General features: G+C 43.1%; 1 protein-coding gene across 7 annotated transcripts; it reads left to right on the forward strand.

Annotated features, from left to right (window-relative positions):
* Positions 1 to 5,909: 5,909 nt before the first annotated feature.
* Positions 5,910 to 26,861, forward strand: LOC109884684 (src substrate cortactin-like). 7 transcript variants are annotated; one of them, XM_031808086.1, is made up of 15 exons: positions 5,910 to 6,005; positions 7,756 to 7,839; positions 8,084 to 8,157; positions 8,440 to 8,569; positions 9,168 to 9,278; positions 9,557 to 9,611; positions 10,314 to 10,424; positions 13,031 to 13,141; positions 14,537 to 14,647; positions 22,291 to 22,346; positions 22,436 to 22,505; positions 22,606 to 22,877; positions 23,442 to 23,592; positions 24,527 to 24,595; positions 24,800 to 26,861. In XM_031808086.1, exons 2-15 carry the CDS (start codon positions 7,756 to 7,758, stop codon positions 24,934 to 24,936), a joined length of 1,542 nt encoding a protein of 513 aa, XP_031663946.1. In that variant the 5' UTR covers positions 5,910 to 6,005; the 3' UTR covers positions 24,937 to 26,861. The 7 variants fall into 7 exon arrangements, with proteins under 7 accessions (XP_031663946.1, XP_031663957.1, XP_020332213.2 ...); XM_020476624.2 differs by having other exon boundaries at positions 5,931 to 6,060; XM_031808076.1 differs by lacking the exon at positions 5,910 to 6,005 and adding an exon at positions 6,231 to 6,409.
* Positions 26,862 to 27,540: the final 679 nt, after the last annotated feature.

Consider the following 27,540-nt stretch of genomic DNA (forward strand, 5'->3'; position numbering starts at 1 on the left):
TGTATATACACACGATTTTAACTTTGAGTCATTAAGGAAAGTTGAGCATAATATTATTAGTATGTGTCAATATATAAATGTAAGCAGGTTTCCATCCAACCTTTATATGTGAGTAAAGTATAAAATTATAAACGCATGTAAAGTGTTGGTCCCATGTTTCATGAGCTGAAATAATACATCCCAGAATTGTTCCATACGCACAAAAAGCTTATTTCTCTCAGATTTTGTTCATCAGCATTTCTCCTTTGCCAAGATAATCCATTCACCTGACAGGTGTGGCATATCAAAAAGCTGATTAAACAGCATTATCATTGCACAGTTTCGTCTTGTGCTGGGGACAATAAAACAGCACTCTAAAATGCACAGTTTTGTCACACAACACAATGCCACAGACGTCTCAAGTTTTGAGGGAGCATGCAATTGGCATGCTGGCTGCAGGAATGTCCACCAGAGCTGTTGCCAGAGAATTGAATGTTAATTTCTCTAACAGAAGCTGCTTCCAATGTCATTTTAGAGAATTTGGCAGTACATTCAACTGGCCTCACAACCGCAGACCACGTGTAACCACACCAGGCCAGTACCTCTAAATCCGGCTTCTTCACCTATGGGATTGTCTGAGACCAGTCACCCAAACAGCTGATGAAACTGTGGATTTGCACAACCGAAGAATTTCTGCACAAACTGTCAGAAACGTCTCAGTGAAGCTCATCTGTGTGCTCGTCATCCTCACCAGGGTCTTCACCTGACTGCATTTCGGCGTCGTAACATACTTAAGGGGGCAAATGCTCACTTTCGATGGCCACTGGCAGGCTGGAGAAATGTGCTCTTCATTGTTTAATTCCGGTGTCAACTGTACCGGGCAGATGGCGTTGGATGGGCAAGCGGTTTGCTGACGTCAACATTGTGAACAGAGTACCCCACGGTCGCGGTGGGGTTATGGTATGGACAGGCATAAGCTACGGACAACAAACACAATTGCATTTTGTCAATGGCAATTTGAATGCACAGAGATACCATGACGAGATCCTCATGTTTCAGTATGAAAATGCACAGCCCCATGTCGCAAGGATCTATACACAATTCCTGGAAGCTGAAAATGTCCCAGTTCTTCAATGGCCTACATACCCACCAGACATGTCATTGAGCTTGTTTGGGATGATCTGGTTTGATGTGTACAACAGTGTGCTCCAGTTCCGGCCAATATCCAGCAACTTCGCACAGCCACTGAAGAGGATTGGGACAACATTCCACAGGCCACAATCAACAACCTTATCAAAAACCGAGCTACTTACAAGTAAATGCTGCATCATAGAGCAGCTGGTGAATTCGGCGTTTGGCAATGGCCTTCTTTTGGAATGACAGTCGTTTTAGCGAAGGTATGATGCTTTGTGCAAAAAGTTAATCTTCATCAACTGCAGGTGGTGCTGGTGGTGGAACGGACAGGTTATGGAACGGGGTCTAGCAGGTTGGGGTTTCCGGGTATGGGGTCTAGTGGGTTGAGTAGCTTGAGAGGTGATTGGGGTCTGATGTCTGGTAGCTTGAGTGGTGCTCAGGGTCAGCACAGGGGTTTACTCTGAGGACATAGGCTCTTCCCGGAAAGCGACCTCAAGTGTTCACCTGTACTGTTCTAGCTGGGTGTTCTCTTCCTCTCCATGTTCCTATCCTGTCCTCTCCCTTGCACCTGGCTGTTTCTGTCTGTGATTTTTTTCAAAGGAATGACATGATCTGGGAAAAACGCCAGAGACGGTGGCTGGCTGCTGTCCCACTCCTCTTTCTTTCATTCCCCTGCCCTTTTCTCCTTTATGTACTGTAGCTGTCTCTCAGGTTTCAATTTTCTTTCTACAGTCATCTTCTAAAATGACCCCCAAAAAGTTTGTACCTTTTGCATGATCTCTTCTTCTTCTCATACAAATAAATACAAATATATAAATACATTAAAAAAATATATAATAATAATCCATAATCCAATCCAAATCACACCCCTAGACAGGCTCAGGGGTCTGGGAGGGGATCCTTTAGTCAGTATTCCCTGCAATGTTTCAGCTGTTAATTCCTGAATACCCCAAAACCTTGCAGCTGCAGATACAATTATGTCCAGCTTCTTGTTCTTTTGCTCGTTCGGACAGTACAATTAATCACTTGCGCAATAAACTCCACAACATCCACTTTCACTATCAATGTATCTGTATCCTTTAACTGATTAATGACATTCTGAATCTCAATTGGCTTCTGGGCATCCACTGCAATATCTTCCTCAGCTCCAATCCCTCATTCAACAATTTCCTGCACATCCGTGTAGGTGACCTGCTGTATAGCCCGGATTTGTGCTACTTCAAACTCCTCCACCCTAGCAGGACACTCCGGGAATTCGGCAACATGATTTCCACCCCAATTGCAACACTGTTGATCATCACCTCCTTCACCAACCTATTGCTTCCGTTGGCATAGACTTGATACATGACTATACCTTTCGCAATTCGACACTGAAAATGCTTTGTCACAAATGCTCTCATGTAAAGTGGTCAGATGAAGCAGATGCTAAGCTACAGGACTGTTTTGCTAGCACAGACTGGAATAATATGTTCCGGGATTCTTCCGATGCCATTGAGGAGTACACCACATTAGCAACTGGGTTCATCAATAAGTGCATCGATGACGTCGTCCCCACAGTGACTGTACATACATACCCCAACCAGAAGCAATGGATTACAGGCAACATCCGCACTGAGCTAAAGGGTAGAGTTGCCGCTTTCAAGGAGAAATCCCTCTGACGAACCATCAAACAGGCAAAGCGTCAATACAGGACTATGATTGAATCATACTACACCGGCTCTGATGCTCGTTGGATGTGGCAGGGCTTGCAAATCATTACAGGCTACAAAGGTAAGCACAGCAGAGAGCTGCCCAGGGAAACAAGCCTACTAGATGAGCTGAACTACTTCTATGCTGGCTTCGAAGCAAATAACACTGAAACATGCATGAGAGCGCCAGCTGTTCCGGAAGACTGCGTGATCATGCTCTCCGCAGCCGATATGAGGAAGACCTTTAAACAGGTCAACGTTTACAAGGCCGGAAGGCCAGACGGATTACCAGGATGTGTACTGCGAGCATGCGCTGACCAACTGGCAAGTGTCTTCACTGACATTTTTAACCTCTCCCTGTCCGAGTCTGTAATGGCAACACATTTTAAGCAGACCACCATAGTGCCTGTGCCTAAGAACACTAAGGTAACCTGCCTAAATGACTACCGACCCGTAGCACTCACATCTGTAGCCATGAAGTGCTTTGAAAGACTGATCATAGCTCATATCAACACTGTTATCACAGAAACTCTAGACCCATTCCAATTTGCTTACCGCCCCAACAGATCCACAGATGATGTAATCTCTATTGCACTCCACACTGCACTTTCCCACCTGGACAAAAGGAACACCTATGTGAGAATGTTATTCATTGACTACAGCTCAGCGTTCAACACCACAGTGCCCTCAAAGCTCACCAATAAGCTAAGGACCCTGGGACTAAACACCTCCCTCTGCAACTGGATCCTGAACTTCCAGCCGGGCCGCCCCCAGGTGGTAAGGGTAGGTAACAACACATCCGTCACGCCATGGAAGCTCCATCATTACACACTGTAGTTCCACCAATCTGTCTTACAGCCTCTGCATACGATACTTCATGACTAATTCTATATCTCTGATTCTCTCAACCCTCTCTCATCACCTGGCATCCACCAAATGCTGCACTTTGACCCCCCCCCCCCCCCCCCACACACACATTTACAACACTTAACCTTCAAATTGCTCCCCCATTCAGGGTAATCATGTCCCCCTCCACACTTGGCACATCTTTTCCTTCCTTTCCATTGAACAGCTACATGTCCCTGTCTCTGACATTGAAACTAAGGAATCCTATCTATAATTTTCCAGGCAAAACTTTGTCAGATCTAAGTAGCATTGATAGGCTTTCACTTCTTTGACCCTCTTTCCTACTGATCAATCTTTTGGCCTCAAATCTTCTTCCCCCTTCACATTTTCTTTAATATCATCCATGGACATAGGTAATAGGGACCCCAGTGATGACTCCCTCAATCTATCATAAGCACTAGAGACATGGCTTTTAATCTTCCTGTAAAGTGGTGCGTAACTGGTGGCAGGGAAGTCAGACGCAGGAGAGCAGAACTAGGTAGTAGCCGGAGCAGTTGAATCCAAAAACCAACGGCATAAAAATACAACAGAAAATGGGTACAAAAAACAGACGCGCACCAGTGCACAAGCACATACAACAAACAATTCCACACAAAGACATGGGGGGAACAGAGGGTTAAATACACAACAAATAATGAGGGAAATGGAAACCAGGTTTGTAGAAAAACAAGACAAAACAAATGGAAATGAAAAGTGGATCGACGATGGCTAGAAGACCGGTGACACCGATCGCTGAACGCCACCCGAACAAGGAGAGGAAACAACTTCGGTGGAAGTCGTGACACTTCCTCCCATTAAGCTTTTACATTTTCAGAATATTTTCTTGCTGAGCCTGGCTACCACAAAATATTAACAACCTACCATTTCCAATGAACCAAAATAATTTCACTCCACCTACCTCTTTCTCTACAGCCTTAGTTAGTTGGATAGGGTGTAAATGAGGCCCTGTTGTCTCATCAAACACCATCACCACTTTCCACTCCAACACATTATTACTCTTGCTTCCTACCTTGGCCCTCTTTCTGCTTTCTGCTTTCTTCACTAGAAGCTCCACTGCTTTCTGTTTCATGATCTCTCTTCTTCCTATGTCTTTCCACTACCGACCATTCCAGTCCTTGACCCTCATCCTCCCTCTCCATACCATCAGAACTGACACCCATATTGTTCACATTCCAGCACAGCTGTTGCTTCACCAAATTTTTCATCCATTTACTCCATTTCATCCCCACTACTCACCGCCATTTCCGGCTACCCCCTCTACCTTTGACGTTGACCATCTCCATACTCCTCCCTACTAACTCAACAAGCCAAGTTGGTTGGGTCTCTCCCCCCTTCCACCATCTCCCTCGAAGGAGTGTTTTCCCTTCCCCACTGAGTGCTTATGGTTAATGTGAAAGAGGCCAGGGATTTTACAGCAGAGTTATAACAAGGAATCCTTTCGATGAATGCTCTGTCCTCACAGGCCCCTGAGTCTGTCTATGGATGTGATTTGAACTGTGACTGAAGGAGTGGGATGGTTTTGTATATATATTTTATGATTGAATACTTCAAAATGGAGATTGCTTCAATGACACTGCCCATGCTGCTATAATGGCATAGATATTAATGCCGTGTTCAAAACAACGGTGAACTTTGAGAAAGAGGTCAAATCATGATGTCAGTGATCTTCAGGTCAGAGCTCTAGAAAGAGGCCTGAGTTTCCGATTTGGAACTCTGAGCTGGATAACTGTCAAATACATTTTTCCCAGACAGAGATCGTTTTTACTGAGTTCCCAGTTGTTTTGAACGCACTGAAGTCTGAGATTTCTGAGTTCCGAGCTCCCAGTTGTTTTGAACTCTGCAAAATAAGAGTACAAGAGTGTATATATATATATATATATATATATATATATATATATATATATATATATATATACATCACTAAATGTATATTTTCTCTGAAGAAACGTAAAATAACATTAAAGTTAAAAAAATAAAAATCACAATAATTAATTTCTAGAGTTAAAGTACCTCAAAATAAAATAAAGGCCAGGTGTTTCAGTTGTACAAAGCTATGACAGAGTTGTAAGAATGCAGTGTTTTTTGTTGTTGTTATTGACAAATTCTAGAGATTTTATAAAATATTGGATTTCAAGTAAAAAGTATTGCATTTTGGGACAACATTTTCGGCAAAATTGAGTCCTCTGTCTAGCTCTATGAGAATTGCGTCACTCCCCAAGCAGGAAGTGGGATATTGGGAGAGCCGGAAGAGAGCTCGCCAAAAGGAATATTCCATCACACCCCGAGGACTGTCAAGAGGTGCATTATTTTCACATCTCAAAAATATTTTTGACAGCAGGGAATTTTCATAAAAGTAAGTAATTGAGGTAAAAATATAAGTATCTCTAACTACTTCGCGCTCGAGCGCTTTGCAGGATAAAATGCAGGAAGAATAAAATAAAAAAAACAGTTCGAGCTTGACTAGTGCCTGTGGCTAAATGATTTTCGAAACAAGGCAGAACTAGCTAACTGGAACAGGAAATACTATTACTATTTTATGTTTAGTAGCTAGAATCTAGCTACGCTTGTTATTCATTTGTGTCATTTTCGAATAGAAATATCTCGTTCCCTGGACCGTCTTTTCTGATTCCACTTAAACCACTGCAAATTAAAATATGTCGCAAGGTTTGGTCAAGATCAACAATCAAGCAAATGCTAATGATGTAGGTACTTTACAAGCTATGTCCATGTTATTTGTTTGTTATCTCTCACATGTGCCTTTGACAAAGTAGCACATTTGAATGGCTTTTGCTGCTGCATTGTCCCTGTACAGTGGCCCAGTCCAGCTACAGAACGCGGAAATACTAGTTAACTACATTGTGAATGCACAGCTGCCTGATTTTTTTTTTCTCCTTCTCTTTCTTCTAGCTAACCAATTGTCTTGCATTTGTATCATGGACGTAGATTTTCGAACTAAACGCCCAATCTAGTCATGGCCAAAAGTTTTGAGAATGACACAAATATGAATTTCCACTCAGTTTGCTGCTTCAGTGTCTAGATATGTTTTGTTAGATGTTACTATGGAATACTGAAGTATAATTACAAGCATTTCACAAGTGTCAAAGGCTTTTATTGACAATTACATGAAGTTGATTTAATGAGTCAATATTTGCAGTGTTGACCCTTCATTTTCAAGACTTCTGCAATCCGCCCTGGCATGCTGTCAATTAACTTCTGGGCCACATCTTGACTGATGGCAGCCCATTCTTGCATAATCAATGCTTGGAGTTTGTCAGAATTTGTGGGTTTTTGTTTGTCCACCTGCCTCTTGAGGATTGACCACAAGTTCTCAATGGGATTAAGGTCTGGGGAGTTTCCAGACTGAAGGTAGCGCTCACCTTGTCTTCTCCGGACAAGCTTTTTTCCGGATGCCCCAAACAATCGGAAAGGGGGGTTCATCAGAGAAAATGACTTTACCCCAGTCCTCAGTAGTCCAATCCCTGTACCTTTTGCAGAATATCAGTCTGTCCCTGATGTTTTTCCTGGAGAGAAGTGGCTTCTTTGCTGCCCTTCTTGACACCAGGCCATCCTCCAAAAGTCTTCGCCTCACTGTGCGTGCAGATGCACTCACACCTGCCTGCTGCCATTCCGGAGCGAGCTCTGTATTGGTGGTGCCCCGATCTCGCCGCTGAATCAACTTTAGGAGACGGTCCTTGCACTTGCTGGACTTTCTTGGGCTCCCTGAAGCCTTCTTCACAACAATTGAACTGCTCTCCTTGAAGTTCTTGATGATCACAGATGCCAGTCTTGTGCTGAGTTAAGTCTTAAAAGTGGCCCTTCTCGCTGAGACTTGGGTGCTGGATATTGGCCAAAGGCAACCTCAAAAAAAGCCCCATCCCAGCATTTGAAAAACGTAAGAATATTGATCTACCAACACAATGTTAGAAACTAACAGCTCACAGGAAAGTTGGGGCGATCATTTCCGGCTGTCACATTATCGGACATAAGTAGCTAAGTGTGTGTTTGTGTTTGAGCGTGCGAGCCAGTATAACCCGTGTATTCTCCCCAGATGTGGAAGGCAGCAGCAGGTCAGTCCGTCACTGTGGCAGTGGATGACGGAGGTGACGACTGGGAGACAGACCCAGACTTTGAGGTAAATCAACCATGGTAATGAGGTCTGATTTCAGTCCAGAGCAGCGGATGTTTTTCACCTGTTACTGCGATTTCATTTTTCTTACGTCTCACCATTTCCTCTCCTTACCCGTGCCCACTAAATCTCTTTCTTTGACTCTTCCTCTCCATATTCCTCTGCCTCCCCTCTTTCCCCATTATACCTTACTCTTTCCCTCCCTCTTTCCTCCCCGCTGACCCCTTGCTCCTTGTTTCCGTGCCAACAGAATGACGTTTCAGAGAAGGAGCAGCGTTGGGGGGCCAAGACTGTGGAAGGCTCCGGTCACCAGGAACACATTAAGTGAGTACTATTGCTGCCTTCATCATCCTTATCATCAACAACAGTTTTCCTAATCAGTGTCAGTACCATTTCAAACATGATCATTTCAACTGCATTGTAATCATGATCTTCACATTGTCTACCTGTCTATGATTATACGTCTTTGGTCATTTCATTATTCAGTTAACTTAAAAAAAAAAAAACTTGTATTTTTATTTTTAAGATGGTCAGTGAACCACAGTCATTCTTAACCCATTATTTGTCTCCTTCCTCCCCATCTTTTCCCTCCTATCCCCGCTCCAGTATCCACAAGCTGCGTGAGAACGTGTCGTCCGAGCACAGTGACCTTAGGCAGAAGGAGCAGGCCGCCATGCCCAAAGCCTCGGACGGCTATGGGGGCAAGTTTGGGGTGCAGCAGGACCGCATGGACAAGGTGAATGGTGACTATAGTAATAGAATTACTAGAACGGAAAATGCCCCTCAGACCACAGCAATTTGATTCTATTTTTATTTTGGAATGGAATTCATTTAACCTGATTGGCATAATATTGGCAATTGCATTTGTCTTCTACTGATATGTTAACTTTTACACACAAACACACACACAGAAATGTTGCTGTGCGTTGACTGTGATTTGTGGCAAAAGCAGCTGAGCTAATCATTGCTGTTTGAGTCTTGTTGTTATCCACAATGCTTTAGCCCTCTAACTATCGCTCTCTCTCTCTCTCTCTGTTTATGTGCACTGCTTTACTGTTTGTGTGTGCGTGTATATATATGTGTGTGTGTGTAACGTGTGAACAGGGTGACTGTGAGCAGGCACGGGGCCATTTGACCCCCCCCTCTCTCACTCTGCCTGCACACTGGTCAGTGTGTTGTGAATGTTATGACCCATCACTGTTTACCCCACTCTGTCTGTGTGTGACTCAGCTGTCAACACCTGATCAAACCACTGCATACCCAGCAGTCAGCCTCCCACTGTTTGCATTTATTCACCCCACTCTCCCTGTCCATCTCTTTGTCTCTCTCTCAAGTCTGCTGTGGGCCATGAGTACCAGAGTAAGCTGTCCAAGCACTGCTCTCAGACAGACACATCCAAAGGCTTCGGGGGGAAGTTTGGAGTGCAGGATGACCGTGTCGACAAGGTACGCTCATCACAGGTCACATTGGGCTCTCATGGTCAGGTCACATGGTCAGGAAAAACTCCTTACCCTACTCATGACCACACAGCAATTTTAGGTCCGAATGCTAACTTAACAATAATAGAATTTGTGTTAGTGCCCATCTCTCAAGTTATGTCATTTAGATGAGAATTCTTGAATAGCATGAAAATATACTGGATGATGGTGCTGAGAAATGCTGCATTCTCCTTTGACTGGTTACTTTGTTAACTTCAACATGGAGATCTCCTCTCCCTTTTCAGTCCGCCGTTGGGTTTGACTATGCTGGGAAGACTGAGAAACACGCATCGCAGAAAGGTGATTTTACACGGTCTGTTAAAACGGACAAACAACACAAGTTGAACAGTTCAATGTTTTGTAACTCTGGGTAGAAGTTGCACAATTAGCTATGATCAGCTCACGATCCTTAGTCCCCACAAGTCCTAACTGTATCCATCAGGGGGTAAAAGGCCAAACTGTCCTGAGCATTCTGAATACAACCTAGTTGTTTACACTTCACATAGTTCAGAACTGTGTGCTCTGTAAGCCATCTGGATGTAATAGTATCTGGCCCAGCCAGACCTTTATGGTATAAGGATGGGTGTGAGTGGCATCCGTGTGAGTGAGTATGATCTTGGCTCTCAGTGCTCCCCACTCCAGCTGCACTCCTGTGATTCCATGCTGTGACCACTATTGTTCCTCACCCCACTTTAGTTGATAGCGCTATGTGCTCAATTCCAAATGAACCCCTAGCTCCTACTGCCTAAGGCACTTGATCTAAAATGACTACATAAGTGTAAGCAAGATGACAACAGCTCCACCTTGCCCTCTGATAGGCTTTACCGATATGGCTCACACCTATTCTATTAAACACTCAGATTCTGAATTTTACACCAGACCTACTGTAGTGCCTAGATGGTATGGGTTAGGGGTTGATTTTGGATTGAGCATTCATCACTGCAGCCACCACTCCCTGCTTCTTTCTTGACCTTTGACCCCTCCCCCTGCTTTGATGTGCAGACTACTCCACAGGGTTTGGGGGGAAATATGGGGTGCAGGCAGACCGCGTGGACAAGACTGCAATGGGCTTTGAATACCAGGGCAAAACGGAGAAACACGACTCTCAGAAAGGTTTGTGTAGCGAGTAATACACACACCATTTGTGCATGGACACACCCACACAACTTTTGCTGTTTTGTGCACGAATGTAAGTTCCAGAAAGGTTTGTGAAGCATAAAATGAGTGCACACACACACTGAGGGCAAAGCAGGGAAATACAGTCTGTCATGGTGTCTTGCACACATATCCACACACACACTGTTTATAAAGGTAAAACCTGCCACAGAGGATGTATCATTGCCTTGCTGTACCCCCCCCCCCCCCTACCCACGCAAACACCCGCCCACGCTCTGTGTGTTTGTGTGCAGGTCAAGGCCAGGCATGTTGATGACTGAGCCTCTTTTTATTTTTTAATTTTTTTTTACACCTTGGTTACATTATTTTACAGCAGTGGTCAGCAAAAATGACTATATTAAGTGTCAAATAAAGGAACAGGGTTGACCGGGAACAGGGTTGAAGCTTGTTATGTGCAACAGGGTTGACGTGACTATTGGATGTTTAGTGTTTCGTTAAAAAAAAGAATAGTTTCGCCATATTAAAACGAGAGTTCTGTTCAAGTAATGGCGTTAAAATCTTCAAATGAGGGACAGGCATACAGTACCAGTCAAAAGTTTGGACACACCTACTCATTCCAGGGTTTTTCTTATGTTTTTACTATTTTCTACATTGTGGAATAATACATCAAAACTATTAAATAACACACATGGAATCTTGTAGTAATCAAATCCAAATATAATTTCAAATTTGAGATTATTAAAAGTAGCCACCGTTTGCCTTGACAGCTTTGCACACTCTTGGCGTTCTTTCAACCAGCTTCATGAGGAATGCTTTTCCAACATTCTTGAAGGAGTTCTCACATGCTGAGCACTTGATGGCTGCTTTTCCTTCACTCTGTGGTCCAACTCATCCTAAACCATCTCAATTGGGTTGAGGTCAGGTGATTGTGGAGGCCAGGTCATCTGATGCAGCACTCCATCACTCTCCTTCTTGGCTAAATAGCCCTTACACAGCCTGGATGTGTGTTTTGGGTCATTGTCCTGTTGAAAAACAAATGATAGTCCCACTAAGCGCAAACCAGATGGGATGGTGTATCACTGCAGAATGCTTTGGTAGCAATGCTGGTTATGTGTGCCTTTTGAATTTTAAATAAATCAGACAGTGTCACCAAAAGCACCATCACACCACCTCCTCCATGCTTCACAGTGGGAATCACACATGTGGAGGTCATCCGTTCACCTACTCTGAGTCTTACAAAGACATGGCGGTTGGAACCACAAATCTCAAATTTGGACTCCTCAGACCAAAGGACCAATTTCCACCAGTCTAATGTCCATTACTCGTGTTTCTTGGCCCAATCAAGTCTCTTCTTTTTGGTGTTCTTTAGTAGTGGTTTCTTTGCAGCAATTCGACCATGAAGGCCTGGTTCAGGCAGTCTCCCCTGAACAGTTGATGTGTCTGTTACTTGAACTCTGAAGCATTTATTTGGGCTGCAATTTCTGAGGCTGGTAACTCTAATGAACTTATCCTCTGCAACAGAGCTAACTCTGGGTCTTCCTTTCCTGTGGTGGTCCTCATGACAGCCAGTTTCATCATAGCGCTTGATGGTTTTTGCGACTGCGCTTGAGGAAACCTTCCAAGTTCTTTGAAGAATCTCAAATTTGAAATGTTTTTTTGATTTGTTTAACACTATTTTTGGTTAGTACATGATTCCATATGTGTTATTTCATAGATTTGATGTCTTCACTATTATTCTACAATGTAGAAAATAAGGAAAAGCCCTGGAATGATTAGGTGTATCCAAACTTTTGACTGGTACTGTACATTAATGACTAATCACATGAAATAAATAATCTTCAGAAATTACATTGTCAAAGCAACAAAATGACGAGGACTTTACAGTGATGGTGAAACTTTGGTACATTTTTATTTTATTTGAAGTGGGTTTAAATCTTCCTAGAAGTGACAGTGTTGACGGTGGGACATATCAAAAGGCTGAATTTGGCGCTTTAGCAAGCCTTTATTCATATATAAAAATGTATTAATTGAAGCCTTTATTAATATAAAATATTATTTAAATGTCCATGTGGTCTATTTTAAAGGGCACTTCATTTAATATAACATGCTTTTAAAATTCAATATTTGTGCACAATTTCTACTTAAAAGGCACTTATTTTGTGGAAAAACCTGACAGGATGTGCAGGCTTTAGTTTCCGGCCCACTTCTGACACAACTAATTCGGCTTAAGGTTTTGATGATATGTTGTTTGGTGCTGGGCTGGAACAAATACCTGCACATCCTGTAGTTCTCCACAACCAGGGTTGAAGCCCATTGGTTTACAGTGTTGCAGTGTTCTTGCTAAATATTAGGCTGCCAAATTCATGGCATTGTTGTGCTTTAGCTTGATCAGCTGCTGTGCAGTTCCAGCTAAACATGGTTTTTGGACTGTATGTCAGTGACTAACACTTGCCTATGTATATAGGATATAGAATGGGTATCCAGATGATACCTTGACTGAACTCTGGATTGTCTGCCTTTGGGGCAAGCCCAACTATTTTTTTCCCCCCCAAATGATTAACTATATCTGCTATTTTTCCAAACATTTTCCTGGGTATCACCAGATTACACCAAAGGTTTTGGCGGGAAGTTCGGAGTGGAGACGGACAAGGTGGACAAGAGCGCCTTGGGCTTTGAGTACCAGGGCAAAACAGAGAAGCACGAGTCTCAGAAAGGTGTGTCCCCCTTTGTCTAGCATATACTAGGCTTGGACGGTATCCAAATTGTCATACCTTTTGCCATATCAGGATATTCAGTAATACCAGCACTGAACACAAGGAGCACTGTTTTCAAACCCCACTGCTACTCTGTATTCTGAAAGGTTAGAAAAGCTAACAAGTACATGTAAAATCCCACAGAGAAGGCTAACTAAATGCTAACAAGCACATTGTGAACTTTGACCTGAACTATACAAGTAACAAAAAAATGCTACACAGTTTGCTGCACCCACAAACTAAATATTGGACAGCAAGGCTCTTGATCCAGGAGGTGATTCTCTGCTGTTACCAAGTGACTGCTTGATTTTGGAGGAAGTTAGCCAAATAGCTAAATTATCACATTCAATGCACAACTGCAGAGCATTTAGCACATTTATACAGTTATAACATTTCTAGCTGGCAAACATTTAGTTAGAAATTCCTCACTGTAATTAAATCACCTGGAGCATGCTGCACAACAGTGAGTGCCTCAACAAGGCTCTGATCTTGTTCTGTGCTTGTAAACAAACACCACGTGACTTCAGGACTACTGGTAAGCTTCATAATGATGTGAAAATGAAAAAAGAAATGTATTTATAAAGCCCTTTTTACATCAGCCGATGTCACAAAGTGATCTTTATCTCCTTGCTTATTGCATAAGTTGACCACAGGTATTAAAGTAGCTACAAATGTTCATATTTATTAAAACATATAGATTCAATGACATTGAAAAACCATCCTGTGACTTTTTCCAAATACCCCAGTACACGGTATGCATGGTGTACCTCCCGAAGCCTTAAGCACACACACAGACACTCTTCCCCCCCCCCCCCCCCCCCCCCCCCTATTGTGCCTGTGTAACAAGTGGGTTGAGGCAAGACAGTGTGGGGTCGTAGATATCTGACAAGTATGTACTACACCCCCTTCAGCTCTGATCAGACTTGTTTCTCTCTCTCCTACAGTGCCCCAAATATCCTAGTAGCTAAATAGTTCTGCTTGTAGGATCTTGTTTTCAAGCTCTCCCAAGGGCCTGGAAACATGTTGCCTTATCATTAGCTTTTCCTCCCTGGTTACACAATCCCAGGCTGAGGGTATCAGCTGGTATCAGAGGGAGGGAAAGGTGACCTTCCATTGTTACCTATACTGCACCAAGGCAGTGTTTACAGCCCAGGTGTTGGTCACACAATGGTTGAGATGGTGGCTCTGGGACACATGTCAGAGGGCCTACACCGTAGCCATTTTGTAGTGTAGATTTGTATCAAGTATGTTATCCGGTGTTGTACTGCATGCCAATCAGCCATTGGAATTGTCCAATTTGGGCCTACCTACTTTGCACTTTAGTATAAATGCTAATATTCTCTGTGCCCCTGAAAGATTACGTGAAGGGCTTTGGTGGCAAGTTTGGTGTGCAGACGGACAGACAGGACAAGTCAGCCGTGGGATGGGACCACCAGGAGAAACTGCAGCTCCACGAGTCGCAGAAAGGTACCTGTGTTTGACATGCATTTTATTCCACCTAGCCTTAGTAGCAGGAAAACGCACACAGGAATTGTGTACACATCCTAACCCACCCAACACTCACTTTTTACAAGTGTGGTCATTTTGTGGTTTTACTATTGAGTCAATGAGGTTAAAGTACTTCCTTTGTTTGGTGGCATGGCATCTGCCACAGGCTTATAATAGAGGAAGTGAGAACAGATAGAGCTAGATGTAAGGAGGACTGATCAGTCTAGTGCTCAGGCTGGATTTACTGGATGTGCATAGCACCTTGGTTCTTTTGGTTTAAGTTGTTGATAAAGTTTTTAATTTGCTGTGTGTGTTATGTACTGTAATTCTGTATGTGTGTGTGCTTTTATATAATGTTTGTAGTATCGCTATGTGTGTGCGCATACGTCTTTGTGTGTTAGGCCTGAGTGCGGCAGGACCCGTGTAAATTTTCTATAGGATTAAGGTCAGGGCTTTGTGATGGCCACTCCAATACCTTGACTTTGTTGTCCTTAAGCCATTTTAAGCCACAGCTTTAGAATTATGCTTGGGGATGTTGTCCATTTGGAAGACCTATTTGCGACCAAGCTTTAACTTCCTGTCTGATATCGTGAGATGTTGTTTCAATATATCCACATCATTTTCCTTTCCTCATGATGCCATCTATTTTGTGAAGTGCCCCAGTCCCTCCTGCAGCAAAGCACCAACATGACAATGGTCATTATGGCCAAATAGTTAAATTTTTGTTTCATTAGACCAGAGGATCAGATAGCTCAGATAGCTGATGCTTAAAGTTAGTGAGGGGGATATGAGTCTCCAGCTTCAGTGATTTTTGCAATTCGTTCCAGTCATTGGCAGCAGAGAACTGGAAGGAATTACGGCCAAAGGAGGTGTTGGCTTTGGGGATGACCAGTGAGATATACCTGCTGGAGTGTGTGCTATGGGTGGGTGTTGTTATGGTGACCAGTGAGCTGAGATAAGGTGGAGCTTTACCTAGCAAATGCTTATAGATGACCTGCAGCCAGTGGGTCTGGCGACGAATATGTTTGGGGCTTTGTTGCAAAATAGGAAGCCGACTCTAGATTTATTTTGGATTGGAGATGTTTAATATGAGTCTAGAAGGAGAGTTTACAGTTTAGCCAGACACCTAGAATATGTGGACAAATACAAATACCTAAGTCAGAACCGTCCAGAGTAGTGATGCTGGGGGGCGGGCGGGTGCGGACAGCGATCGGTTGAATAGCATGCATTTAGTTTTACCTGCATTTTAAGTAGAGGTCGACCGATTATTGGAGGACCAAAAAAGCCAATATCGATTAATCGGCCGATTTTTAAATTATTATTTTTAAATAAATCATCTTTATTTATTTATTTGTAATAATGACAATTACCACAATACTGAATTACATTTTATTTTAACTAAATATAATACATCAATAAAATCAATTTAGCCTCAAGTAAATAATGAAACATGTTCAATTTGGTTTAAATAATGCAAAAACTAATTGGAAGAAAGCTAACCTTTCAGTTCCTTACTCAGAACATGAGAACATATGAAAGCTATATATATATATATATATATATATATATTAAATAAATAAATAAATAAATAAAGCAATATTCCCAGGTAAGAAGTTTTAGGTTGTAGTTATTATAGGAATTCTAGGACTATTTCCCTCTACCATTTGTATTTCATTAACGTTTGACTAGTGGATGTTCTTATAGGCACTTATTGCCAGTGTATTAGTATAGCTTCCGTCCCTCTCCTTGCTCGAACCAGCAACACAACGACAACATCCACCATCGAAGCAGCGTTACCCATGCAGAGCAAGGGGAACAACTACTAGAAGGCTCAGAGCGAGTGACGTTTGAAATGCTATTAGCGCGCACTAACTAGCTAGCCATTTCACTTCGGTTACACCAGCCTCATCTCGGGAGTTGATAGGCTTGAAGTCATAAACAGCGCAATGCTTGACGCACAACGAGGAGCTGCTGGCAAAACACCTGAAAGTGCTGTTTGAATGAATGTTTACGCGCCTGCTTCTGCCTACCATCGCTCAGTCAGATACTTGTATGCTCAGTCAGATTATATGCAACGCAGGACACGCTAGATAATATCTAGTAATATCATCAACCATATGTAGTTATCTAGTGATTTTTATTGTTTTTTATAAGATAAGTTTAATGCTAGCTAGCAACTTAGCTTGGCTTACTGCATTCGCGTAACAGGCAGTCTCCTTGTGGAGTGCAACGAGAGAGAGGCAGGTTGTTATAGCGTTGGATTAGTTAACTGTAAGGTTGCAAGATTGCAAGCCCGAACTGACAAGGTGAAAATCTGTCTTCTGCCCCTGAACAAGACAGTTAACCCACCGTTCCTAGGCAGTCATTGAAAATAAGAATGTGTTCTTAACTGACTTGCCTCGTTAAATAAAGGTATTCAAAATATTTTATTTAAGAATACCGATTTCCGATTGTTATGAAAACGTGAAATCAGCCCTAATTAAATCGGCCATTCCGATTTAATCGGTCGACCTCTAGTTTTAAGAGCAGTTGGAGGTCCTGGAAGGAGTGTTGTATGGCATTGAAGCTTGTTTGGAGGTTTAAGTGTCCAAAGAAGGGCCATATGTATACAGAATGGTATTGTCTGCGTAAAGGTGGATCAGGGAGTCACCTGCAGCAAGAGTGACATTGTTGATATATACAGAGAAAGAGTCGGCCTGAGAATTTAACCCTGTGGTACCCCCATAGAGACTGCCAGAGGTCCGAACAACAGGCCCTTCGATTTGACACACTGAACTCTATCTGAGAAGTAGTTGGTGAACCAGCCGAGGCAGCCATTTGAGAAGCCAAGGCTGTTGAGTTTGCCGATAATAATGCGTAATTGACAGAGTCGAAAGCCTCGGCCAGGTCGATGAATACGGCTGCACAGTACTGTCTTTTATCGATGGCAGTTATGATATCGTTTAGTGCCTTGAGCGTGGCTGAGGTGCACCTGTGACCAGCTCGGAAACAGGATTGCACGGTGGAGAAGGTACGATGGGATTCGAAATGGTCAGTGATGCTGCAGAGGATAAGTTCATTAGAGTTACCAATCTCTGGAATGTCAGCCCAAATAAATACTTCAGAGTTCAAGTAACAGACACATCTCAATATCAACTGTTCAGAGGAGTCTGCGTAAATTAGGCCTTCATGGTCGAATTGCTGCAAAGAAACCACTACTAAAGGACACCAATAATGAGAAGAGACTTGCTTGTGCCATGAAACACGAGCAAAGGGCATTATACCGGGGGAAATCTGTCCTTTGGTCTGATTAGTCCAAATTTGAGATTTTTGGTTCCAACCGCCGTGTCTTTCAAATCAAATCAAATGTATTTGTCACATACACATGGTTAGCAGATGTTAATGCGAGTGTAGCGAAATGCATGTGCTTCTAGTTCTGACAATGCGGTAATAACCAACGAGTAATCTAACTAACCATTCCAAAACTACTACCTTATACACACAAGTGCAAAGGGATAAAGAATATGTACATAAATATATATGAATGAGTGATAGTACAGAGCGGCATAGGTAAGATGCAGTAGATGGTATCGAGTACAGTATATACATATGAGATGAGTATGTAAACAAAGTGGCATAGTTTAAAGTGGCTAGTGATACATGTATTACATAAAGATGCAGTAGATGATATAGAGTACAGTATATATGTATACATATGAGATGAATAATGTAGGGTATGTAAACATTATATTAAGTAGCATTGTTTAAAGTGGCTAGTGATATACATTTTACATCAATTCCCATCAATTCCCATTATTAAAGTGGCTGGAGTTGAGTCAGTGTGTTGGCAGCAGCCACTCAATGTTAGTGGTGGCTGTTTAACAGTCTGATGGCCTTGAGATAGAAGCTGTTTTTCAGTCTCTCGGTCCCAGCTTTGATGCACCTGTACTGACCTCGCCTTCTGGATGATAGCGGGATGAACAGGCAGTGGCTCGGGTGGTTGTTGTCCTTGATGATCTTTATGGCCTTCCTGTGACATCGGGTGGTGTAGGTGTCCTGGAGGGCAGGTAGTTTGCCCCCGGTGATGAGTTGTGCTGACCTCACTACCCTCTGGAGAGCCTTATGGTTGTAGGCGGAGCAGTTGCCGTACCAGGCAGTGATCCAGCCCGACAGGATGCTCTCGATTGTGCATCTGTATAAGTTTGTGAGTGCTTTTGGTGACAAGCCGAATTTCTTCAGCCTCCTGAGGTTGAAGAGGCGCTGCTGCGCCTTCTTCACGATGCTGTCTGTGTGGGTGGACCAATTCAGTTTGACTGTGATGTGTACGCCGAAGGAACTTAAAACTTACTACCCTCTCCACTACTGTTCCATCGATGTGGATAGGGGGTGTTCCCTCTGCTGTTTCCTGAAGTCCACAATCATCTCCTTAGTTTTGTTGATGTTGAGTGTGAGGTTATTTTCCTGACACCACACTCCGAGGGCCCTCACCTCCTCCCTGTAGGCCGTCTCGTCGTTGTTGGTAATCAAGCCTACCACTGTTGTGTCGTCCGCAAACTTGATGATTGAGTTGGAGGCGTGCGTGGAAGCTGTCTTGGAGCGTGGAATCAGATTGGTCGGACCAGCGTTGAACAGACCTCAGCGCGGGAGCTTCTTGTTTTAGCTTCTGTCTGTAGGCAGGGAGCAACAAAATGGAGTCGTGGTCAGCTTTTCCGAAAGGAGGGCGGGGCAGGGCCTTATATGCATCGCAGAAGTTAGAATAGCAATGATCCAAGGTTTTACCAGCCCTGGTTGCGCAATCGATATTCTGATACAATTTTGGGAGTCTTGTTTTCAGATTAGCCTCGTTAAAATCCCCAGCTACAATGAATGCAGCCTCAGGATATGTGGTTTCCAGTTTGCAAAGAGTCAAATAAAGTTTGTTCAGAGCCATTGATGTGTCTGCTTGGGGGGGAATATATACGGCTGTGATTATAATCGAAGAGAATTCCCTTGGTAGGTAATGCGTTCGACATTTGATTGTGAGGAATTCTAAATCAGGTGAACAGAAGGACTTGAGTTCCTGTATGTTCTCTGATGTCCCTCTGGAATGCTACCCGTGCTCGAATTTCATCAACCTTGTTGTCAAGAGACTGGACATTGGCGAGAAGTATGCTAGGGAGTGGTGCACGATGTGCCCGTCTCCGGAGTCTGACCAGAAGACCGCTTCGTTTCCCTCTTTTACGAAGTCGTTGTTTTGGGCCGCCGGCTGGGATCCATTCCGTTGTCCTGGGTGAAAGGCCGAACACAGGATCCGCTTCGGGAAAGTCATATTCTTGGTCGTACTGATGGTGAGTTGACGCTGCTCTTATATTCAGTATTTCTTCTCTACTGTATATAATGAAACCTAAGCATGGAGGTGTTGGGGTGCTTTGCTGGTGACAGTGTTTGTGATTTATCTAGAATTCAAGGCATTCTGGAGTGATATGCCATCTCATCTTGTTTGTGCTAAGTGGGATTATTTGTTTTTCAGCATGACAATGACCCAACACACCTCCAAGCTGTGTAAGGGCCATTTGACCAAGAAAGAGAGCGATGTAGTGCTGCATCAGATGACCTGGCCTTCACAATCGCCCGACCTCAACCCAATTGAGATGGTTTGGGATGAGTTGGACCGTGAAGGACGGAAAATCAGCCAACAAGTGCTCAGCGTATGTGGGAACTCCTTCATAAGCATTTCGCTACACACGTGGTTAGCAGATGTTATTGCGAGTATGTGACCAATAACATTTTGATTTGATGTCTGTAGGAAAAGCATTCCTCATGAAGTTGGTTGAGAGAATGCGAAGTGTGTAAAGCAGTTTTTTTTTCTCCATAGTTTTGACGTCTTCACTATCATTCTACTTTGTAGAAAATTGTAAAAATAAAGAAAAACCCTTGAATGATTTTCAACTTTTTTCACTGGTACTGTACATAGACAGGCAGACATACATATGCACATAAATACGTATACACATGCATAGTTAAACACACACTACTTGACCTAAAGTATGAGGACACCTTCTTGTCGAATATCAATTTTCCAAAATAATGGTCATTAATATGGAGTTGGTCACCCCATTTGCTGCTATATCAGCCTCTACACTTCTGGGAAGGCTTTCCACAATATGTTGGAACATTGCTGCTAGGATTTGCTTCTGTTTTGCCACGAGCATTAGTTAGGTCGGGCACTGATGTTGGGTGATTAGGCCTAGTTTGCAGTCGGCATTCCAATTCATCCCAAAAGTGTTCAATGGGGTTGAGGTCAGGGCTCTGTGCAGGCCAATCAAGTTCTTCCACACCGATCTCGACAAACGATTTCTGAATGGACCTCGTTTTGTGCACGGGCGCCATTTCATGCTGGAATGGCCATTTCATGCTGGAATGGCCATGGACCTTCCCCAAATTGTTGCTGCCAAGTTGAAGCACAGAATTGTCTAGAATGTAATTTGTATGATGTACCGTTAAGATTTCCCTTCACTGGAACTAAGGGGCCTAGCCCGAACCATGAAAAACAGCCCCAGACCATTATTCCTCCTCTACCAAATGTTACATTTGGCACTATGCATTGGGGCATGTAGCGTTCTCCTGGCATCCGCCAAAACCCAGATGAATCTGTCGGATTGCCAGATGGTGAAGCGTGATTCATCTCTCCAGAGAACGTGTTTCCACTGATCCAAAATCCAATGACGGCGAACTTTACACCACTCCAGCCGACAGTTGGCATTGCGTATGGTGATTTTAGGCTTGTGTGGGCTGCTCTGCCATGAAAACCCATTTCATGAAGCTCCAGATGTACAGTTCCTATGTTGACGTTGCTCCCAGAGGCACTTTGGAACTCTGAAGTGAGTGTTGCAGCTGAGGACAGACGGTTTTTATGTACTATGCGCTGCAGCACTCGGCGGTCCCGTTCTGTGAGCTTGTGTGGCCTACCACTTTGCGGCCGAGCTGTTGTTGCTCCTAGATGTTTCAACTTCACAATAACAGCACTTACAGTTGACCGGGGCAGCTCTAGCAGGGCAGAAATGTGACGAACTGACTTGTTGGGAAGGTGTCATCCTATGAATGCGCCACGTTGAAAGTCACTGACCTCTTCAGTAAGGCCATTCTGTGGACAATATTTATCTATGGAGATTGCATGACTGTTTGCTTGATTTTATACAGTTGTCAGCAATGAGTGTGGCTGAAATAGCTGAATCAACTAATTTGAAGGGGTGCATATAAATACATTCCTTTTGGACATTCCTATTGTATGGTAACATTTCTGAATAGGGGTTATGTTAACATAAACCCAAGTAGGCAACAATAGCTACAGATTTTGGCAGAAGAGAGAGGTAGTGTGAATATTGTGGAATACTGACAACTGGCAAATACTATCAGTGCACTGTTTCGCGATACCAACAAATACACAATGTATTGCCCAGCCCTACCCTTCCTCTATTCTAAGCTTTTTATTTAATTTAATTTAATTTGATCCCCTTTTCACAGGTTTACCTTATCCCTTTCTTAATTTTAAGCGATGCCCCCCCCCCCCCCCCCCCCCAAAAAAGTTCACATGTAAAGTGATTTCTATCACTTGAACCTGTGAATAAAAGGCATACTAACGATTTATTCTCTGCTGTTTACAGACTACTCCCATGGGTTTGGAGGAAAGTTTGGCATCCAGAAGGACAGAATGGATAAGGTACGTTGTCTCTATACCTAATATCTGAAGACTGGGGATTTCTCATCTATTGTGTGTAGTTACTCTCCTCCCTCTCGTTTGAATGGCAGAGTGCAGGTAACTTTGAGGATGTGGAGAAACCAAGACCTGCCTACCAGAGGACCAAGCCTGTGGAAACTGGTAAGTAAACACAAAATCAGCGGTGTGTATATGTGTGATATGTTTGTCAAGAACCACTGGTTTGATTATGATCTGCCCTCCCTGTGTCATCCCTCCCTAGCCGGCAGCAGCACGGGCAGCATCAAGGCCCGCTTCGAGAACATCGCCAAGCAGAATGAGGAGGATGACAAGAAACGGGCGGAGGGGGAGAGAACCCGCCGCCAGGCCAAAGAGAAGCAGGAGCAAGACGAGGCGCGGCGCAAGATAGAGGAGACAGCCAAGGCCAAGCCTGCCTCCCCGGCTTCTGAGACCATCCCCACCATTAGCCCTACCCCTCCTGCCCAGCAAGCCTCACCTTCGTGTGTACCTGCAGCCGCCGACCCAGTTTACCAGGTGAATGACAACCGGTTCCACTGCACTGCCACAAATGCCTGTTTGCTTAACATGCCAACATGCGCATCACTTTTTTGCTAGGAGTTATGTTGCTGAGTAAAATATGGATGAGTACATCCTTCAAAAATGGATAACTCAGTCCTTCTTGAAGTGAAGTGACATTGGCGTGAACAAGGATGGTCTGACTTATTCCAATGCTGCAGTCCTCTTCTTGCTTTTACTTTGTGACTTCAACTTTCCTTCCTTCCTTGCCATGCTTTCTGTGATATTTACATAGAGGAAGAAAAATAAGGTAAAGTCCCAAAAATGCATAGTTAATTAACTTCTTAAGGTATAGGGGGCAGCATTTTCACTTTTGGATAAATAGCGTGCCCAATTTCAACTTCCTGCTACTCATGCCAAGAATATAAGATATGCATATTATTAGTAGATGTGGATAGAAAACACTGAAGTTTCTAAAACGGTTTGAATCATGTCTGTGAGTATTGACCCAGGGTTTTTGAATTGACCCAGGGGTTAGGAGCTGTTATCTGACTGTGTGTCTCCCTCTGCTGGCTGTGTCAGAACTCTGGTGTGTACGAGGATCCTGCAGCAGTGGAGAATGGGGAAGATCTGTACGAGGCGGAGCCCATCTCCCGGCCCTCTGCCGAGCAGACGTATGAGGAGCCTCCCGCCCAGGAGGAGGGACTCTTCCAGAGTCCTGCCGAGACAGGAGGTGAGCGAATGAGAGTGAACGAGAGGGGAGGAGTAGCACATGCCATATGTTGAGTTACTGTGAACTCCATTTCTAACTTGGCTTTCTCGTTAAAAAAAATATGTCCCCTCCTCCTTCATTGTACTGGTTTGAAAGAACTGACCAGATGAAAGCAAGCCTAATAATGAGCTTCTACCTTACTGTTTTCACCTGTCAAGTCTTTCCAATCACTGCAAATTAAGGGGAGATGATGAGAAAAGGACATTTTAAGCGATTGGGAGAATCTCGATTGGATTCGCTCAGTTCCTTGCGTCCTCTCCTCGATTACCTTTGACCTGAGGAGGGGAAGGGAGGAAACGTGGAAACAAATGCATGAAATAACTCTCCTACAGCAGCTCGTATTCAGGCAAATTACATTTACAGAGGAATCCCAAAATATTAGGTAGTGAAAACAGGAGAGCTAGTGCCTGACATTTTATTGACAAAAGATTACTGGAACGTTGGACTAGTAACCGGAAGGTTGCAAGTTCAAACCCCTGAGCTGACAAGGTACAAATCTGTCGTTCTGCCCCTGAACAGGCAGTTAACCCACTGTTCCTAGGCCGTCATTGAAAATAAGAATTTGTTCTTAACTGACTTGCCTAGTTAAATAAAGGTAAAATAAATCAAATAAAAATACATTCATCCTGCGTGAAAACAACAGCTGATTCAAAGAGGGTGTGGCGGATTACAACAATTTCCCCGCTAGGATTCACTTAGGTATCCTCGGGTGGAAAAGGCCATCAAGGAGAGGCGCATACTCCTCTGTTCAACTATGAATGAATTGACACTCCTACATATGGCGACCACTTATCGGTTTCCGGGTCACGAGGGAGAGGAGGACGGAGGAGTCAAGGAGAGGACTGAATTTTTCCCAATTGACAATCTCCCCTTATGTTTTGTCTTTTCCCTGCAGACGCCCAGACATATGAGTACGGTGAGGACTTGGGGTTAACCGCAGTGGCCCTGTATGACTACCAAGCAGGTAAGTGGAAGCAAGCCCTCTATTGTCTATACTTTGATCATCACATCTATCAAAGCCCTTATTTTTTTAATCAATATCTCATAATTACCCCAAAAATACAATAATTCGGACGCATTCATGATATACACAAACCATTTTGACATTCTTTATAATATGATTGCAATGGAATGTAAAGTCAACTGATATGGAATGTCTGCCTTCCAGCTGGTGATGACGAGATCTCTTTCGACCCTGATGACATCATCACTAACATTGAGATGATTGACGAGGGCTGGTGGAGGGGTGTGTGCCGGGGTGCCTACGGCCTCTTCCCAGCCAATTACGTTGAGGTTCGGCAATGAGCCCGCCCACTACACCAAACAGTCTCTCTCCCCATCCCATCCATCTCTTCTGATTCCTCTCTTTTTCTCGCGCTCATTCTGTTGATCACGGTGCTTCTTTCAAGTGTGCTCGACATTCTCAGGTCTTTCAGCTGTCCATGTCTTTCTTCCTTTCTCTCGCTCCTCTCCTTGGGAGGAGGCTTCAGCCTGATAAAGGACTCAGAATAAAAGAAGATTCACGGACAAACATTCACCCTGGCTCTGCTACGCAATCGAGAGAGATAAAGAGAGTGAGCGGGTGAGCCCTGCTATGACAAAGGCCTTTCATGGTAAAGCAAGTCATCAGAAAAACACTACTCCCATTATAATGGCTAGTTATATTCTTGGTTTTCTATAAGATGCCAGGCACTCTTGCTGCTTTGCCCCACTTGCACCAGTTAGTTAATTTACTTTAAATTAAAATGTTCCCTCTTTGACATATATTCAAACTTTCCACGGTATTGATTGAGACCTGGCTGCTACAGTATCACTCGCAGTATAAATATTAACATCACCAAAGATGGAGATCACAGAGGTGACGTAGAAATTAACCCCTTGCTTTGTGTGCATATAGTGACGTTGTGGTCCTCTTTTTTAAGAAGGCTTAAAGTAACTTTTAGACCAAGTTTGGAACTAGCATGATGACATAACACTGGAAATGTATTATGTTTAGATGTTTTTTTTAAATGCCACTTCCAGAAGTGTTTTGATGTTGATTGGTGTGCTAGCACTTTGGTTCAGTTTGGTAATAGTGCAGACCAATTGATTGGTGTGTAGCTGGTTCGGAAAGAACTCTGAGCCGCGGTGATTTCTCTCTCTTTGTAACACTTGTTTGCTTTAGTCAGCGGAGATCAGATAACACGAAGAAACCCAATAGGGATGTTTTTGAGGATGTGTTGTTGAAAACCGCAAGTTTGCTTAGGCTTACCCACATTTTTGGTGTAACGCCTGCGTTCGCTTAATCAAGGGGCGAATATGATCACCATAGATGTTGTGAACCTCTGCTGCATCTCGTCTCCTCCTTTTCTCATTGTCACGAAAGAAGACTCCAGAAAGCAGTAGAAGAAAATAAATAATGGAGCTGTCTGTCTTTTTAATCACTCGCCCATAGTCCTGCGGTAGATCATGTCAGATAGGATGCTGAAAGTAAACGATGTACAGAAAGATGTTTTTATGATGCTCTGAGAAATATATATTGAGTCGAACAAAAAAAGAACTAAAAAATTGTTTTTCAAACCCCTGCCCCCGCTGCGTGTTCGATGTAGACCAGACCTGTATATTTTGTCACAGGCGTGATGTCACGCTGCCTGTGACAGGAGTCTGTCACGTGTTCTATGTCATGTCTGTAGCGTGTTCATGTACTGTATGTGCAACTTGGTATATTATGATGTCTGGGGCCACATTGACATCCGTATCATGACCGACATGTACTGTTGACGGAGTGATATTTATCTATAGGTGGCTATAAGTACTAAAATAATACTCTAACAATATTGGGCTATAAGGGGGATTTTGACTGTGATTGTTTCTAAAACGCAGAGTGTCATCGGTTAAAATAATCAATCGATCTAATGCAATAGTGTAGCTTCAGTAGGTGTGGGGATGGGGTCTCATCAAATAAATTCTTTGGGGTTTTATAATAATAAAGTGACCTTTTTATCTGTACTTCTGCTTGCTCAAGTCACCACATTACCTGCTTGTTCTTTTTTTTTTTAAGTAAATAGTTTAAATAAACAATGTATGATAGTATTTTGGTTACTTCGCTTCGTCTTTACATCTGCTATCTACATCCTGAAATGAACAGCTTCTGTATAACACATCCTCAACCTTATGAAGGTGCGTAATGGGCTTTGCAGGCATGGTTCCCTTGCGCGCTGAATAAATGTAATTCAACCACTGAAACCCTCCCACTTGTGTGGTTTTCATTCAATAGGGTTTTCAGTACATTTATCTTAAGCCATTCCTTTAAATACAGTGTTTTATTTTATTTTGGCAACAGACTCAATGGAATATATCGAGAGAATGAGTTTAGAATATTAGGGATCAATGAATGAAAGCCATCTGAATATATGCATATTTGTCTCTTCCAGCACCAATTGGTAGATTTCAAAATACTCTGATCCTGTATCTTTATTTGGGGTTAGGACAGTATTTATGAATCATAAAAGGTTTGCAGAGCCTTTTATGCTTGAAAGAAAAGTGGTTTGATTCTTTCTGAAAATGACCAAATTCAGTTCTTTAACCCATGGTGATGTTGGAAGATTGGTGTACATACAAGTCAGAAGTTTACAGACACTTAGGTTGGAGTCATTAAAATTAGTTTTTCAACCACTCCACAAATGTCTTGTTAACAAACTATAGTTTTGGCAAGTCTGTTAGGACATCTACTTCACGCATGACACAAGTGATTTTTCCAACAATTGTTTACAGACATTATTTCACTTATCATTCATTGTATCACACTTCCAGTGGGTCAGAAGTTTAAAGGCACAGTCAACTTGGTGTATGTAAACAGCTTGGAAAATTCCAGAAAATGATGTCATGGCTTTAGAATCTTCTAATAGGCTAATTGGCATCATTTGAGTC

The sequence above is a fragment of the Oncorhynchus kisutch genome, linkage group LG3 (assembly GCF_002021735.2).
Source record: "Oncorhynchus kisutch isolate 150728-3 linkage group LG3, Okis_V2, whole genome shotgun sequence".
Taxonomy (NCBI): domain Eukaryota; kingdom Metazoa; phylum Chordata; class Actinopteri; order Salmoniformes; family Salmonidae; genus Oncorhynchus; species Oncorhynchus kisutch.

What these genes read in the sequence shown, in the direction of transcription:
- LOC109884684 (XM_031808076.1), top strand. Translation starts at nt 6,362, where the DNA reads ATGTCGCAAGGTTTGGTCAAGATCAACAATCAAGCAAATGCTAATGAT. An exon ending in GGTCACCAGGAACACATTAA is followed by an intron (nt 8,158 to 8,439) that starts GTGAGTACTATT and finishes TCCCCGCTCCAG; the next exon opens with TATCCACAAGCTGCGTGAGA. An exon ending in GAAACACGACTCTCAGAAAG is followed by an intron (nt 10,425 to 13,030) that starts GTTTGTGTAGCG and finishes GGGTATCACCAG; the next exon opens with ATTACACCAAAGGTTTTGGC.